General features: G+C 41.6%; 1 protein-coding gene across 7 annotated transcripts in view; it reads left to right on the top strand.

Annotated features, from left to right (window-relative positions):
* Positions 1 to 14,365, top strand: part of MICU3 (mitochondrial calcium uptake family member 3) — a 125,069-nt gene that overhangs the window by 55,233 nt on the left and 55,471 nt on the right. For all 7 annotated transcript variants that reach the window (XM_054029579.1, XM_054029581.1, XM_054029582.1 and 4 more), the window contains exons 5-6: positions 2,552 to 2,599; positions 8,312 to 8,394. In XM_054029579.1, the coding sequence (XP_053885554.1) occupies positions 2,552 to 2,599; positions 8,312 to 8,394 (131 nt within the window). The remainder of the gene's footprint in view (positions 1 to 2,551; positions 2,600 to 8,311; positions 8,395 to 14,365) is intronic.

The raw sequence follows: 14,365 nt of genomic DNA on the forward strand, positions 1-14,365 counted from the left end.
CAGGTGTTTGGTTTGGGTTTGGAAGTTAGTCGTTTGGGGCTAGATTTTTAAAGGTATGTAGGTACCTAAAGATGCAGATAGGAGATTAATGGGATTTTCAGGAGCACACAGGTGATTAACTTGCATTGAAATAAATGGGAGTTAGGTGTGTAGGCACTTTTGAAAATCCCACTAGGCACCTGCATCTTCAGGCAGCACTTAAATACTTGAAAAAATCTGGCCCTTGAAGTTTGGCCAGTATTATAGACTAACTCATAACTCCTATGTTTTTGAGATAGTGCCCCTCCTATCATGTTGGGGACTAGGACCAGTTTTGGTGGTCTGTCCTTAAAGATTAATGGAGCTAAAGCCTTTCCAGCAGACCCTCAAGGCAATAATTGTTCCTTAAGCAGCCCATTTTGAAAAGAGTCCAGAATACCCCTAATTCACTGACCTTCTGGGCACGCTGCAAGATTATCTATTTACCTAGGCTTTTGGGAAAGAAGGAGTGCAATTTGTGGTAATGGGTGTATAATATGGATGTTGAATTCAATCCTGATTAATTATTTTCTGCAGTAAGAACCAGATGCTAGTTCAGAATTTTTTGTGATTGGATTTTTAACGTATCGCAAAAGTATTGAGAGGCCTAGAATAGGCACTTCATATATATCTAAATCAGTAAATAGTTCAGACTTTACACTTTTTAACAAAGCCTTAAAAATCAGTATTTAATTAAAATTTATAAGCTCATCTAATAAGAGCTGAATGTAAAATTCAAAGCATAATTAGAGCGTATGTATGTATACACAGAGGCAGCTAAATACTAAAATCTGTGTATTGTTAAGCAATGTGAGAATCAAAATTCCTAACAAGATATGTGTACTAACATTTAGTAAAATTATGACCCAAGCTTGAACATATTTAAACAGCTGACATCAGGAGAGAACACAGTTTTAATTGTAATCTGAAACCTTTGTATACTTCCATGTGTCATAGTTGGAGTTTTGGAAAAACTTGATGTAATGCACCATACACATTAGTTTCAAGGGATGAGACTAATCTATGTTTAACCTAGCGTCTTAGTAGTAAGGCTGAAGTGTATTTGTAGAACAACTTACCTGGACTACAAACCACTCTCTGCTGGCGAGAGAGAGATTTTGGTTTTCTGACAGTTCCAAAATATCAGAAATTAATCTCACATTGAACAAAACCTTTTGGGTATTTTTAACTTGTTCTAAAAGATAAAGAAAATGAAGGGCTACGTTTGGAAAACAGGAGGAGGTGATTTATAACCATTAGTCCAGTGGCAGTGGTTCTTAATCTTTACTACAGCCTGCACCCCTTTGGTTCTCAAAATATGTTCTCGCACCCCTTATCAAAAATGGTGCCTGTGCTTAATTTGTGTTTTTGATGATTTACGTTCTAAAATTTTTTGGCATGTCTCGCACCCCAAGAAAGGGCATCTCACACCCCCAGGGAGTGTGTGCACCCCAGGTTAAGAACCACTGGGTTAGAGCAATCACCTGGAATGTGGACAGCCTAGGTCTGGAGCAGAGTGCCTAAACCACCAGGCTATTGGCTGCCTGTTCTAGTGTGGGGCTCTCTCAATCTCTCCTTTTGAAGCTGTTCCATTTTGTATAAATAAATATTCATTGAAGCAGGAATTGGAATGTAGGTGTTCTCCCTCCCAGGTGAGTGTCCTGAGTACAAGGCTATAGATCAGGGGTCGGCAACGTTCGGCACACGGCTCGCCAGGGTAAGCACCCTGGCAGGCCGGGCCAGTTACCAGCACATCGCTCGCCCGCGCCGCTTCTCGCCGCCCCCATTGCCCCGGGACGGTGAACCGCGGCCAATGGGGGCCACGATCGGCCAAACCTGCCATGTCAGCAGGTAAATAAAACTGGCCCGGCCCACCAGGGTGCTTACCCTGGCGAGCCGCGTGCCAACGTTGCCAACCCCTGCTATAGATAGTCATTCATTTTCACTCTTCCCGCCTCAATGACTGTTCAAGTATTTTATAAAAAGTGGAACAGCTTCAATGGGACAGGGTAAGAGAGCCCCCCCCCCCCCCTTTAGAATGCCCAATAGCCTGGTTGTTATGGTACTTACCTAGAAGGAGTGGAGCCCTGGGTTCAAGTCCCTGCTCTGGAGTGGAGATTTGAACCTGGGTCTCCCACTTCCCAAATGAGTACCCTAATCATTGCACTAAAGTTATAAGGAGGGTGACAGTGCCCCCCCCCCTTTTTTTGTGAATAATGCCTAGATCCCTGTGTGAAATCTTGCCTGAAAAAGATTTCATTTTGTTAATGTTGAAATGATTCATTTTGACTTTTTGGGAATTTTTTTTTTTTGACTGAAACAATTTGCTGGAATCTACATGAATTTGCAAAATGTTTCAGTCAACCTAAATCTGCTTTCTGACTGAAAAAGTTTCATCTGAACAATTTTGCCCAGCTGTAATATATATATATGTGTTAATAAAAAAGAAAAGAAAGAAAACTCTAATTTTTCAAGCTTGACAAATGAAGGCTCATTAGAGTTGATATGACATGACACTTTTTTTTGTTTCTAGGTTTGATTTCCTACACAGAATATCTGTTTCTCCTTTGTATCTTAACAAGTAAGTATTCTGAAAAAAACTCACTGCAATTTTGTAAGTGGAGGATGTTTTGGAATTAATTGATAAACTTAACAGTAACAAGTCACTGGGACCAGATGGCATTCGCCCAAGAGTTCTGAAAGAACTCAAATGTGATATTAACTATGGTTTGTAACCTGTCCTTTAAATCAGCTTCTGTACCCAATGACTGGAAGATAGCTAATGTAACGCCACTATTTAAAAAGGGCTCTAGAGGTGATCCTGGCAATTACAGACCGGTAAGTCTAACGTCAGTACCTGGCAAATTAGTTGAAACAACAGTAAAGAATAAAATTGTCAGACACATAGAAGAACATAAATTGTTGAGCAAAAGTCAACATGGTTTCTGTAAAGGGAAATCATGTCTTACTAATCTATTAGAGTTCTTTGAAGGGGTCAACAAACATGTGGACAATGGGGATCCATGGACATAGTGTATTTAGATTTTCAGAAAGCCTTTGACAAGGTCCTTCACCAAAAGTTCTTACGTAAATTAAGTTGTCATGGGATAAGAGGGAAGATCCTTTCATGGATTGAGAACTGGTTAAAAGACAGGGAACAAAGGGTAGGAATAAATGGTAAATTTTCAGAATGGAGAGGGGTAACTAGTGGTCTAGGACCAATCCTATTCAATTTGTAGGGGGGAGGGATAGCTCAGTGGTTTGAGCATTGGCCTGCTAATCCCAGGGTTGTGAGTTCAATCCTTGAGGGGGCCACTTAGGGATCTGGGGCAAAATCAGTACTTGGTCCTGCTGGTGAAGGCAGGGGGCTGGACTCAATGACCTTTCAGGGTCCCTTCCACTTCTATGAGATAGGTATATCTCCATATATTATTATTATTCATAAATGATCTGGAGAAAGGGGTAAACAGTGAGGTGGCAAAGACTGCAGCTAATACTAAACTGCTCAAGATAGTTAAGACCAAAGCAGACTATGAAGAACTTCAAAAAGATCTCACAAAACTAAGTGATTGGGCAACAAAATGGCAAATGAAATTTAATGTGGATAAATGTAAAGTAATGCACATTGGAAAAAATAAGCCCAACTGTACATATAATATGATGGGGGCTAATTTAGCTACAACTAATCAGGAAAGAGATCTTGGCGTCACCATGGATAGTTTTCTGAAGACATCCATGCAGTGTGCAGAGGCAGTCAAAAAAGCAAACAGGATGTTAGGAATCATTCAAAAAGGTATAGAGAATAAGATGGAGAATATCTTATTGCCCTTATATAAATCTATGGTACGCCCATATCTTGAAGACTGCGTACAGATGTGGTCTCCTCATCTCAAAAAAGATATACTGGCATTAGAAAAGGTTCAGAGAAGGGCAATTAAAATGATTAGGGGTTTGGAACAGGTCACATATAAGGAGAGATTAAAGAGGATAGGACTTTTCAGCTTGGAAAAGAGGAGACTAAGGGGGCATATGATACAGGTATATAAAATCATGAGTGGTGTGGAGAAAGTGAATAAGGAAAAGTTATTTACTTGTTCCCATAATATAAGAACTAACTAGGGGCCACCAAATGAAATTAATGGGCAGCAGGTTTAAAACAAATAAAAGGAAGTTCTTCTTCACACAGCACACAGTCAACCTGTGGAAATCCTTGCCTAAGGAGGTTGTGAAGGTTAGGACTATAACAGGGTTTAAAATAAATTCATGGCGGTTAAGTCCACTAATGGCTATTAGCCAGGGTGGCTAAGGAATGGTGTCCCTAGCCTCTTTGTCAGAGGATGGAGATGAATGGCAGGAGAGAGATCACTTGATCATGACCTGTTAGGTTCACTCCCTCTGGGGCACCTGGCATTGGCCACTGTCGGTAGACAGGATACTGGGCTGGATGGACCTTTGGTCTGACTCAATATGGCCATTCTTATGTTCTTATATGCTCTTATGTAAGATTCTGAATTTATTCCAAAAATTATATTAATTATATGGGGAAAAAAATCACATGCATCTTTTCCATATAACTTGGCCACTGTATTGTCCCAGTGTAATCTCGTAACATTTCAACTGAAGTGTTGTATCACATAAAGCACCCTTTACTGAAAATGAGAGATTAGGGATTATCAGATGAATTGAACATCAGTTTGTAGTGTATAATCTCAGTCCTCTGAAATTGCTGCATAATTGTTAGATAAATTTATTAAAGATTATAAAGGACTTTTGAAGATGGAGAGAGATACATAAATTGTAAATATTATTTTTCAATCTATGTATGATATCCGCTTACATAGTTTTAAAAAAGTCTGTTGAAACTGAGCCAAACATTTATTTGTAAACAACAAATACCAACAAAATTAAATATTTGTTTAGTCTTCCACCTGGGAAAACAATATAGAAGAATGTAGAAGGTGTAATTGTTTGATTGTACTAGAGTCAGTTATGTATAGTATAGATTTTCCATAACTAACACATTTGTTTGAGATTTTAGATTTGTAAATTAAAAATTTACAAACTAGTTTTAGAAGTTTTGTTAACTTCAAATAGTAGGCTTTTAAAACTGTCATCTTTTGGAATTTAAAAATCAAACACAAAAACCACAACGGTGCTTCATTTATTTGGGCATTTCATGCAAGAATTCTCGACTGTAAGCATGGAATCATGTATACAGGGTTATATGTGTCAGAACCCAGTTCTTTTTCATCCAGACTTTTCAAAGAGGTTTATATGAGAAACTGATATCTCAGATGTAGAGCTAGGGGCTCTTCTTTCATAAGAAGTTAAGGGGGAAGAAAACCCCATGTTCTACATAAGCTGAAAGCTCTTCTCCAGAGAGAAAGTGTATTCATCATTGAGAAAAAGGCCGCAGCAGTGAAGTGGGCTATGGACTGCCTAAGATACTGTTTGCTGAGGAACCCTTTTTCTCTGATCACAGACCTCCCTAAATGGAGCCCTGGCAGGAACCCAGTGCTGACAGCAGGAGCCCAACAGGCACCTGGCGCTGACTTGTAATTTGGGGATGCACTGAAGATCTGAACCCTAGTGTGCCCGGCAGGGACTGAAGCCCCAGTACTTCCCAGCAGGGGCTGAAGCTCCGAGCGCCAGTGCACCTGGCGGGGCTTCATTTAGGGAGGTCGGGGGGCACCTACCCCTCCCCCCCCAGTTACGAGTCAGCCCCGGGCGCCAGCTCCTTCGAACCCACCAACACACAGCCAGTCACTCCTCTACCTGCACTAGACCCCCCACACACACTAACTGCTCATGGCACCCCAGAGCTTTGTGGTCTGGTCAAAAGCATCTAGCAATCTGGATTTTTCCCACAGTCTCCCTATTGACTACCCCTGCTCTAGAATATTTTGGTTGAGGAGCTTCCCTGAATTTGTTTTCCATTACAGATAATATCCATAAAATGGACTAGTGTCTGACCAAAAATGAGATTCTTTATCATAGGTAAGAAGTGAATGGGAGGTGCCTTATCCATTTGTTGACTGAAGAATAAAATTGTTCAAATGTCTGAATGGTAGAAGTTAAACTGGAATTTTCAAAATCCAGACAGCTGAGGTTATGAACTGATTCCATTTTTAGGTAACTATGGCAGAGTTAGAAGAGGGCTTTAGTCCATCATTGCACAGGGCCACATGTAAAGGCAAGAAATTATTACTAAACTGAATAATGTAATAAACTTTTGAGTTTAGGCTAATATGACTGGGTTTTCAATTCTTCTTTCCAAGTACTAAAGAGACCTACTAGAATAATGGTGTACATGTGGAGTAAATGCAATCATTGCATACCTTTTTATAGAGATGGAATATATGGCCATAGGACTGGGCTTTAAATTGGCTTGTCAGCTGTTCCTCTTGCCAATATCAGGGAACATGAGTATGGATTGTTTTAGTTGGTAGCTTTAAGTCCTGACCAAGGGCACATAGCAGCATCTCTTTAGTCAATGGGAGATCTATTTTTTCCAACCAAACTTTTGGCCAGTCAGTTTAATAAAAATGTCATTTGATATTTTAAAAGGAAAATCGTATTGAAAGATTCTCTAAAGGATTCATTTAACATCTTAGTCTCCATTTTTTTTTCTAGTCCTGCCTTGGCATTTAGAAGTTGAAAGGAAATGGTATTCGTAATTCTCTGAACCTCTCTAGTTAATAAATTACTGGTACTTTGGTATACCAAAATGTTCTATTAACCTCTTATTATTATTTCCAAGTCATTTGATACTTTCTGTCCTCAGGTGAGACATTAATTCTTGTAAAAGTCAATGGAGTTACACATAGGGTGAATCTGTCCCCTTATATTTAATTGCTAGGCTTTTGAAATATAATCGAGCTCAGTGGGATGGGGGAGAGTGCATGTGTATCAGCTTTTATTTGCCTAACATAAGTAATACAGTGCTAAACAGAAGAAGACTTTACAGCTCTTGGTTATTCCTGGTCTTGAGATTCTGTTACTTGCCTTGTCCCCATTTCCCTTTTCCTTGTGTCCTCTAAATATATTTCCTTGTTAAATCTGTTCTGTGAGTGATATCTTAAATTTCATTTGCTGCCCCGTTTGTTTTTTTGCCATAATTCACAAGATACTAAATTGTTTGCTTACTTTGATATTGCTAGATTTTTAAAAGGTTTATTACATAGGCTTCTAATATAGCCTGGCTTTTGAATTCTCTTGTTTAGTCTTTACTAGTCTTTATCTGTATTCTCTTAAGATGTCATTTCTTCTGGCTGTTTCCAAAGCTTTTAAAGACAGCAATGAGTGATTTGTAGGGTATTTTAAAAGAGAGCCTGTTTACTCTCTTCCACTAAGATAAGGTTGTCTTTAAGACTGTCACTTCTCACCTAATGCTGTTCAGGATTTCACCTTGGTCAGTCTGTTGTTTCTCTTATTGTCCTTAGCAAGTTCTTGTTCCTGGATAGTAGAAGCCAGTTTTTATAAAATTGAAGGTAACAAGATTGTAAGTTAAAATTTGGATGATATTTCATCATTGCAAAAACCTTATAAGTTTGGGGGGGCTTATTAACTAATTTTGATGGGTCATGCTTTTCCAAGCAAAAGTTGTACAAATGGATTGGCTGTGTGTGTTTTTGCTGAGTAAAGCTGGCTTTGAATTAAGGTGCATTGTGCCAGCAACATGATAGTCTCTATTTATCTGACATTCCAATCAACATAATTTTCAGATCAGAAGGTGGAATCAGATATATATCTTTTCAGAATCACTATTTGGACTTCAGTGCCACAGCTGATCCTCACTTCAATTAAGCAGTATTGTAAAAATATATATATATTTTAAATCTCCTAATACTGTAAGCACATAACCTCCCCTCCCCAGCGCCACCCTCTCCCCCCACACACAATGGGTTTTTCCTCAGTTTCCACAATGACTCTGGGAGGAACATTGGCCCTACCCTCAGGAGGTGACAACAGGGAATAGCCATGTGTGATTGCTTCTCCCTCCTCAATACCAAACCAGCCACTGCTCCAAGATGTTTTACCCCCACCCCTTTTTTTTTTAATCTATGAACTTTGAGGTGTGCATTCAGTTTCTGAAATGTTGAAAGTGAAACAAATGTATAAGGTGAGATCTCTAGCTGCTGTAAGTCAGTTATACACTGTTTATATATGCACAACTATACTGATTTACACTAGTGGAGGATCTGGTCTAAAATATTCAGTTCACATTCATAAAGGTTAAACTTTTATCATCAATTTTTGCAAATAATTGACAGTCATATTCTTTTTCTGGCAGAGCCTCATGCAGGTTTTAAAATAGCTTTCAACATGTTTGATACTGATGGCAATGAGATGGTCGACAAAAAGGAGTTCTTAGTGGTATGTATATTAGATATTGCCCTTTGATCAGTTTCTGAGTATTTTGACATAATCTTGCTATCATTCTACTTTTATGTTTAAATTCTTTATGACAATGAGAGATTGCATAAAATGGTAAGTAACTGTAAATGTCAACTATTTATAATGGCGCATAGATGTACTGCATGGGGTGTGGGACTTGGACCTGTTCTGGGGACCACCAATAGTGCTTTGAAGTTGAATTGCCATTTCCCTTCTACTCCTTTTGTTGTTGTTAATAAATTTATCAAATAAAATTCCTTTTGGGCTAATATTGCCACAGCTGTGATCTACTTGAGCTAGACACACTTTGGTATAACAAGGAGGGAGCTTGTGGCAGGATGTTCTCCAGGTGGCCCCTTGACTTTGTCGTTTATTTCCCCACTTGGTCCAAAATAACCTGAATCTGTTGACTTTCATGACATGCTGCAAGGCCAATCTATTTTGGGGACCATTTGGAGAGGCTCTGAGGTGGAATTGAGATATTGCTGTGCTGCTTAGCCCCACCATATCATTAAGGTCTGATTTCATCAAAAAGCATATTGATTTCAGGTGAAGACTTACAGTGAAGCACATGCTGAAGTGATTTGCTGAATTGAGCCCTTAGTGATTTTATTACACCTGGATGATCTAGGTGGCAAGGCTGACTGGGGTCTGAATAATTTGTATTTTTAAATAATGGCAGGGCACCTAGAGCTTTTGGATTAGGTGTTGTGACAGATATGACAATTTCCTGCAATATCATTGGGAGCTCTTACTGCATTAAGTTTATGTATCATTGTGGGCCAGGGATTGTTTGTAACTCCATGGGGGAAAGTAACCACAGCCCTCCAGGAACTAAGAACAGTGGAGCGTGATTGGGTACTCACTCAGGATATAACACATCCAGAGAGGGACCACGTCCTGGGGAGGCTCAGCTATACTAGTTCACAGGAGCGGCAGATTTGTATAATTATTGGTGGTCCCCAGAACAGGTCCAAGTCCCACCCCCCAACAGGGGTGCTGGGGTGAGGGCTGCAGGGTGGGGCCGGGGATGAGAGGTTCCTGGTGCAGGAGGGGGCTCAAGGCTGGGGCAGAGGGTTGGGGTGCAGGGGGTGAGGGCTGTGGTTGGGGGTGCGGGCTCTGGGGTGGGGTGGGGCCGGGGATGAGTTTGGGATGCAGGCAGGCTGCCCCCGGCTGAGGCCAGAGAGGAGCATTCCCCCCAGACCTCTCCCAACCGGCAGCAGTTAGCTCTGGGGCAGGAGCCCCCTCTCCACTCCTGGCAGCACACTCACCTCACACCACTGTCACTGCACGTTCTCTTAGGGCCCCTCTCAGGTCTAGGAATCCCCCTCGCCTCCCCTGTGGTGGGTGCAGGGGGGGCTGCCATCACATGTGCGCCTCCTCCCCTGCTGCTGCCCCTCACTGTAGCCTCGCTGGGGGTGGGGAATGGGGCTGCCCCTTGCCCAGCGTGGGGCAGGAGCGGTGACTGCGGGCACGGGGGCCCCCTGTGTTGGTGGACGATCCCGCTGGAAAAGCGAAGGGTCTGTCCGTCTGAGGCATAAGGGCAGGGTCAGCCTGGGTCAGACCGGCCCTGGCACTAGTGGCTGCGGGTCACTGGGACCTTGCGGCGGCAGTTGATGCCAGGAGCTGGCATTGCGGAGTGCAGCGCAGAGCTGCAGGGGGCAGCCACCCGCTTGAGGCAGGGATGCTATGGGACCTGGGGGAGACGCGTGGGGACAGCACGCGGGGGTCGAGATACCCTCGGGGGAGGCGGCAGGTGGGGCCTGAGGAGAGACCCGGTCCCATACATTGGTGGAGCTGGGGCCCCGGGCCCTGAATTTGCTGGAGCATGGGCACCACGGGCCCATATAACTCGCCATCCCTGCTAGTTCCACTGGATTCTCCAGAAGCCAAAGACAAAGGAAGGACTTTAGGTAATTAACCTGAGTTTAAGCTGACTCAGGGGCTTCATTATGTTCCGGAAAACAGACAGGGCCTTCTGTCCAAGAGAAGGGCCCCAATCTTTGGGGAAGGGTTGGAAGGACTGATGCCAACCAGGGGTGATCACTGTTAAGCTTAATAGCATGCACGTAGGGTTTTTTTTTATTGCTTTAATATGTTTTCTCTGAAATGCTTTTTTACTTTACATCTAAATGGTTCACATGAGATGACTAGGCTTAGTTCCTGATTCTACCCTGGGTTTATCACTGTTCCCATGTGGAGTGCCTGTGCATAGTGTATTACAGGATGAGGGCCTTCATTGGCTCCATATAATTTCTAGCAGGCAAAACCTCCACCATAATAACTGGGATAATTTGTGCTAGTCTCTGCTAAGTCAAAGTGTGAATGGGTATATGGGCTGAAACAATCTGTCATCTGTGAAGCACATTGGCAGGGGTATGTAAAATATTGATTTTTGTTGTGCCCTCACTGTTATACTACAATAGCGCCTCAGAGTTAGGGACACCTCGGGAATGGAGGTTGTCCGTAACTGAAGTGTTCGTAACTCTGAACAAAGCGCAGTTTGGGCTGCAGATCCAGTGGCTGACTCTCCAGCCTAGGCTTCAGCAGCAGCTGAGCTCCTTACTCAGCGCAGGCATGACTTTGCAAGCTTGTCCTTCGTGTGTGTGTGTGTGTGTGTGTGTGTGTGTGTGTGCGCGTGAGACAGAGAGAGAGAAAAAAGAGTGTCCCCCTCTCAGTAACGGGGGGTGTAAAAACAGCCCGTTCCCCTTCCAGCTGGGGGAGGGTGGGTAAAAACAGCACATCTCCCTCCTGGCGGGGTAGGGGTGAAAGCAGTGCAGACCCCAGCCCTGCTCCTGCTCTGCTGGATCCAGCTGCCGTGGGCTGGCAGCCCCAGCGTCTTGCTGTAAATGGCTGCCCTGCACATGGGGGTGGGGACAGGCAGCCCAGATGTTCCTACCTTTAAGATGCAATACAGCAGGGGTCAGCAACCTTTCAGAAGTGCTGTGCCGAGTCTTCATTTACTCACTCTAATTGAAGGTTTTGCATGCCAGTCATACATTTTAACGTTTTTAGAAGGTCTCTTTCTATAAGTCTATAATATATAACTAAACTATTGTTGTATGTAAAGTAAATAAGGTTTTTTAAAAGGGGATGGTATAATGGGCTAGCCTAATTTTGGCAATTAATTGATCTTTGATATTAGCAATAACTATGCCCAATGGCCTGTGATGGGATGTTAGGTGGGGAGGGATCTGAGTTACTACAGAGAATTCTTTCCTGGGTGTCTGGCTGGTGAGTCTTGCCCACATGCTCACGGTTTAGCTGATCGCCATATTTGGGGTCGGGAAGGAATTTTCCTCCAGGGCAGATTGGCAGAGGCCCTGGGGGGTTTGCGCCTTCCTCTGCAGCGTGGGGCATGGGTCACTTGTTGGAAGATTCTCTGCACCTTGAAGTCTTTAAACCATGATTTGAGGACTTCAATGGCTCAGACACAGGTTTGATACAGGTGAGATTCTGTGGCCTGTGTTGTGCAGGAGGTCAGACTAGATGATCATAATGGTCCCTTCTGACCTTAAAGTCTATGATTCTATGCAGAGCCCCCGGACTGGTGGCCAGGACCCGGGCAGTGTGAGTGCCACTGAAAATCAGCTTGCGTGCCGCCTTCGGCGCGCGTGCCATAGGTTGCCTACCCCTGCAATACAGGCACAGTACAGTATTTGCCTTTTTTTTTTTTTTTTGTCTCTACTTCTGACTGATTTGTTACTTCTGGTTTCACATGGTGTCCAGTTGACCGGTCAGTCTATAACTCTGGTGTCCGTATCTTCAAGGTACTACTGTAAATAAAGGAATTAAGTTGCTGTTGTCTCTTGCAAACAGAGAGTTCCCCTGCTGAAGAATCATTTTCCAAGACTTAGAAGTGCTGTTTATGCTAGCAAGAGTTTGGAATAAATTGTATTTAATAAATTGACTTCTGATATGTCTTCTTTGAACAGTAGAATGCTAACACATTGTGTAATGTGCTGAGTTCTCCCACTTTTGGCCTTTGTCTCTGTTTCCTTTTTATGGGACTTTATGGGCTAGATTCTTCTCAATGCCAAGATCTGTACCTCCCCTCCTGTGACAAGCAGGCCATCAGGGAGTCAGTTTTAACGCTCTGATTCTCAAGCCGTAGTGGCTCCAGCCCCAGCTCTGGTGTAAGCTTTAGGCCTTAACTGATGTAAACTGGCTATGAACCTTATGCACGCATAGCCCTTCTGAGAATTGGCAAAGTGTAGCAATGTTCTGACATAGTCCCTGAGTAGAAGTTGATGATGGGGAGAAGTTAGAGTTCAGTAGTCACTCCATCAGTATTGTATCGGATGAGATCTCTGTCTTTCCCTCCCGTGGAGGAATTCTCAATTAGCCACTTGCAGTCAGGATGTAGCTATTTTCTGTTACTCAGGCAATGAGTAGAATCTGGACTGCATATACAAATCTGGCTTTGGTGTTTTCCTTGATCTGAAAAAATAAATTATCTAGATTTAGAATGTGTATTGTGTTTTGTGTACAGGGGAAACATAACAGCCGACATATCAACAGCACCTATAGGGCATAAAATATTACAAACTTTTGAGAGACACAATGCAAATCTTGGGCATAATTGGGCCCTGTATATGATATACTATAAACTGTTTAAAAAGTACTGAAAACCATGATATCACACTAATAGTAAGGTTTATTACACTTTATACAAGTCAGTTTAACTGTATAATTACTTTAATTATGCAGTGTGTAGTATATGAGTGCCAACTATGTGGTATTTCAACCATCATATAACCAAATGAGTTACTTGTTACATTATGTTATAATAAAGACAGGTTATCAGTTTGCTAAAACTGAAATTTTGACTTTTCAACTGAATTTGGAATATGAAAATGTTTTGAAATCTCAAATTCTCATGGGATGGGAAAATTATTTCCCATGTAGGTTTAGTATAAATAAATTAAGGTTTTCACAGCAACATTAATTTGTCTAAATTGTACATATAGTTTTGTGTAAATGACGATATATATTTCATCAGTGTAAATAGTAAACCAAAATACTACATATCTTAAATGTGCAACATGGACTAATTAACATTGCTATAGGAACACTTTTGCATTTTTTGGCTGTTTAGCCTATAAGTTCTGAAATGTAATACTGCATTAATCTATGTTTTGCAGTTGACAATATCTAATATATGATTGACATAATATATAAATGGACTTTATAAAGATTTAGATAACCATGCATGGGTATTATGCTAATCCTTTTTAAGAGGTTTGATTATAAACACATTTGATTCTTCTTTTACTATGATTTTTGGCTCTATATTGTGATGGAAGTTGTAAGGTAATACAGATTTAAATGGAAAATTCATACTATTTCACTCTTCTGGAACTATCACTGCTAAGTAGTTAATGATAAGTGATCTATTTTCTTGATTTACACATTCAGGTGATGAAATTAATGTAATTAATTTGTTGTACCCTGTGACCATAGAAACATTGTCCTTAAGATTAATTGTGCTATTACACAAGGGATCCAGATCTGATTTTTGATCTCAGATGCTTGTTTTGCAGGCTGTCAAAACAGAGAATAGTATAGAGGTGATTCTTTTTCTGTTGTTCGAAATATTAAGGGATTTGTGCTGCTACTTTGGTTACTGCTGGTTGAGATTGAGAGCTTCACTCCTGCTCCTTAGTCTTGGGGCACAGTAGCATTGCAACACTGATAGCTTGTCAATAGAATAGACCCAATAGAATGACCAGATAACTCCTGGTCATGAGCCAGGAGTTATTCTCTGTTTACCAGAAGTAATTATTTCATGGGTATGAGTAAGAGACACAGATGTGACTTTTCATAGAATTATAGAAATTGTAGATAGGAAAAAATCCATTAGGTCATCTGGTCCATCACTTTGGGTTTGTAGCATTATTCCCAACAGTGTATTCTCCAGAATTTGTCTCGTCCAGTTTCAAATACTAAA

Source organism: Malaclemys terrapin, chromosome 5 (assembly GCF_027887155.1).
Source record: "Malaclemys terrapin pileata isolate rMalTer1 chromosome 5, rMalTer1.hap1, whole genome shotgun sequence".
NCBI classification, from domain to species: domain Eukaryota; kingdom Metazoa; phylum Chordata; order Testudines; family Emydidae; genus Malaclemys; species Malaclemys terrapin.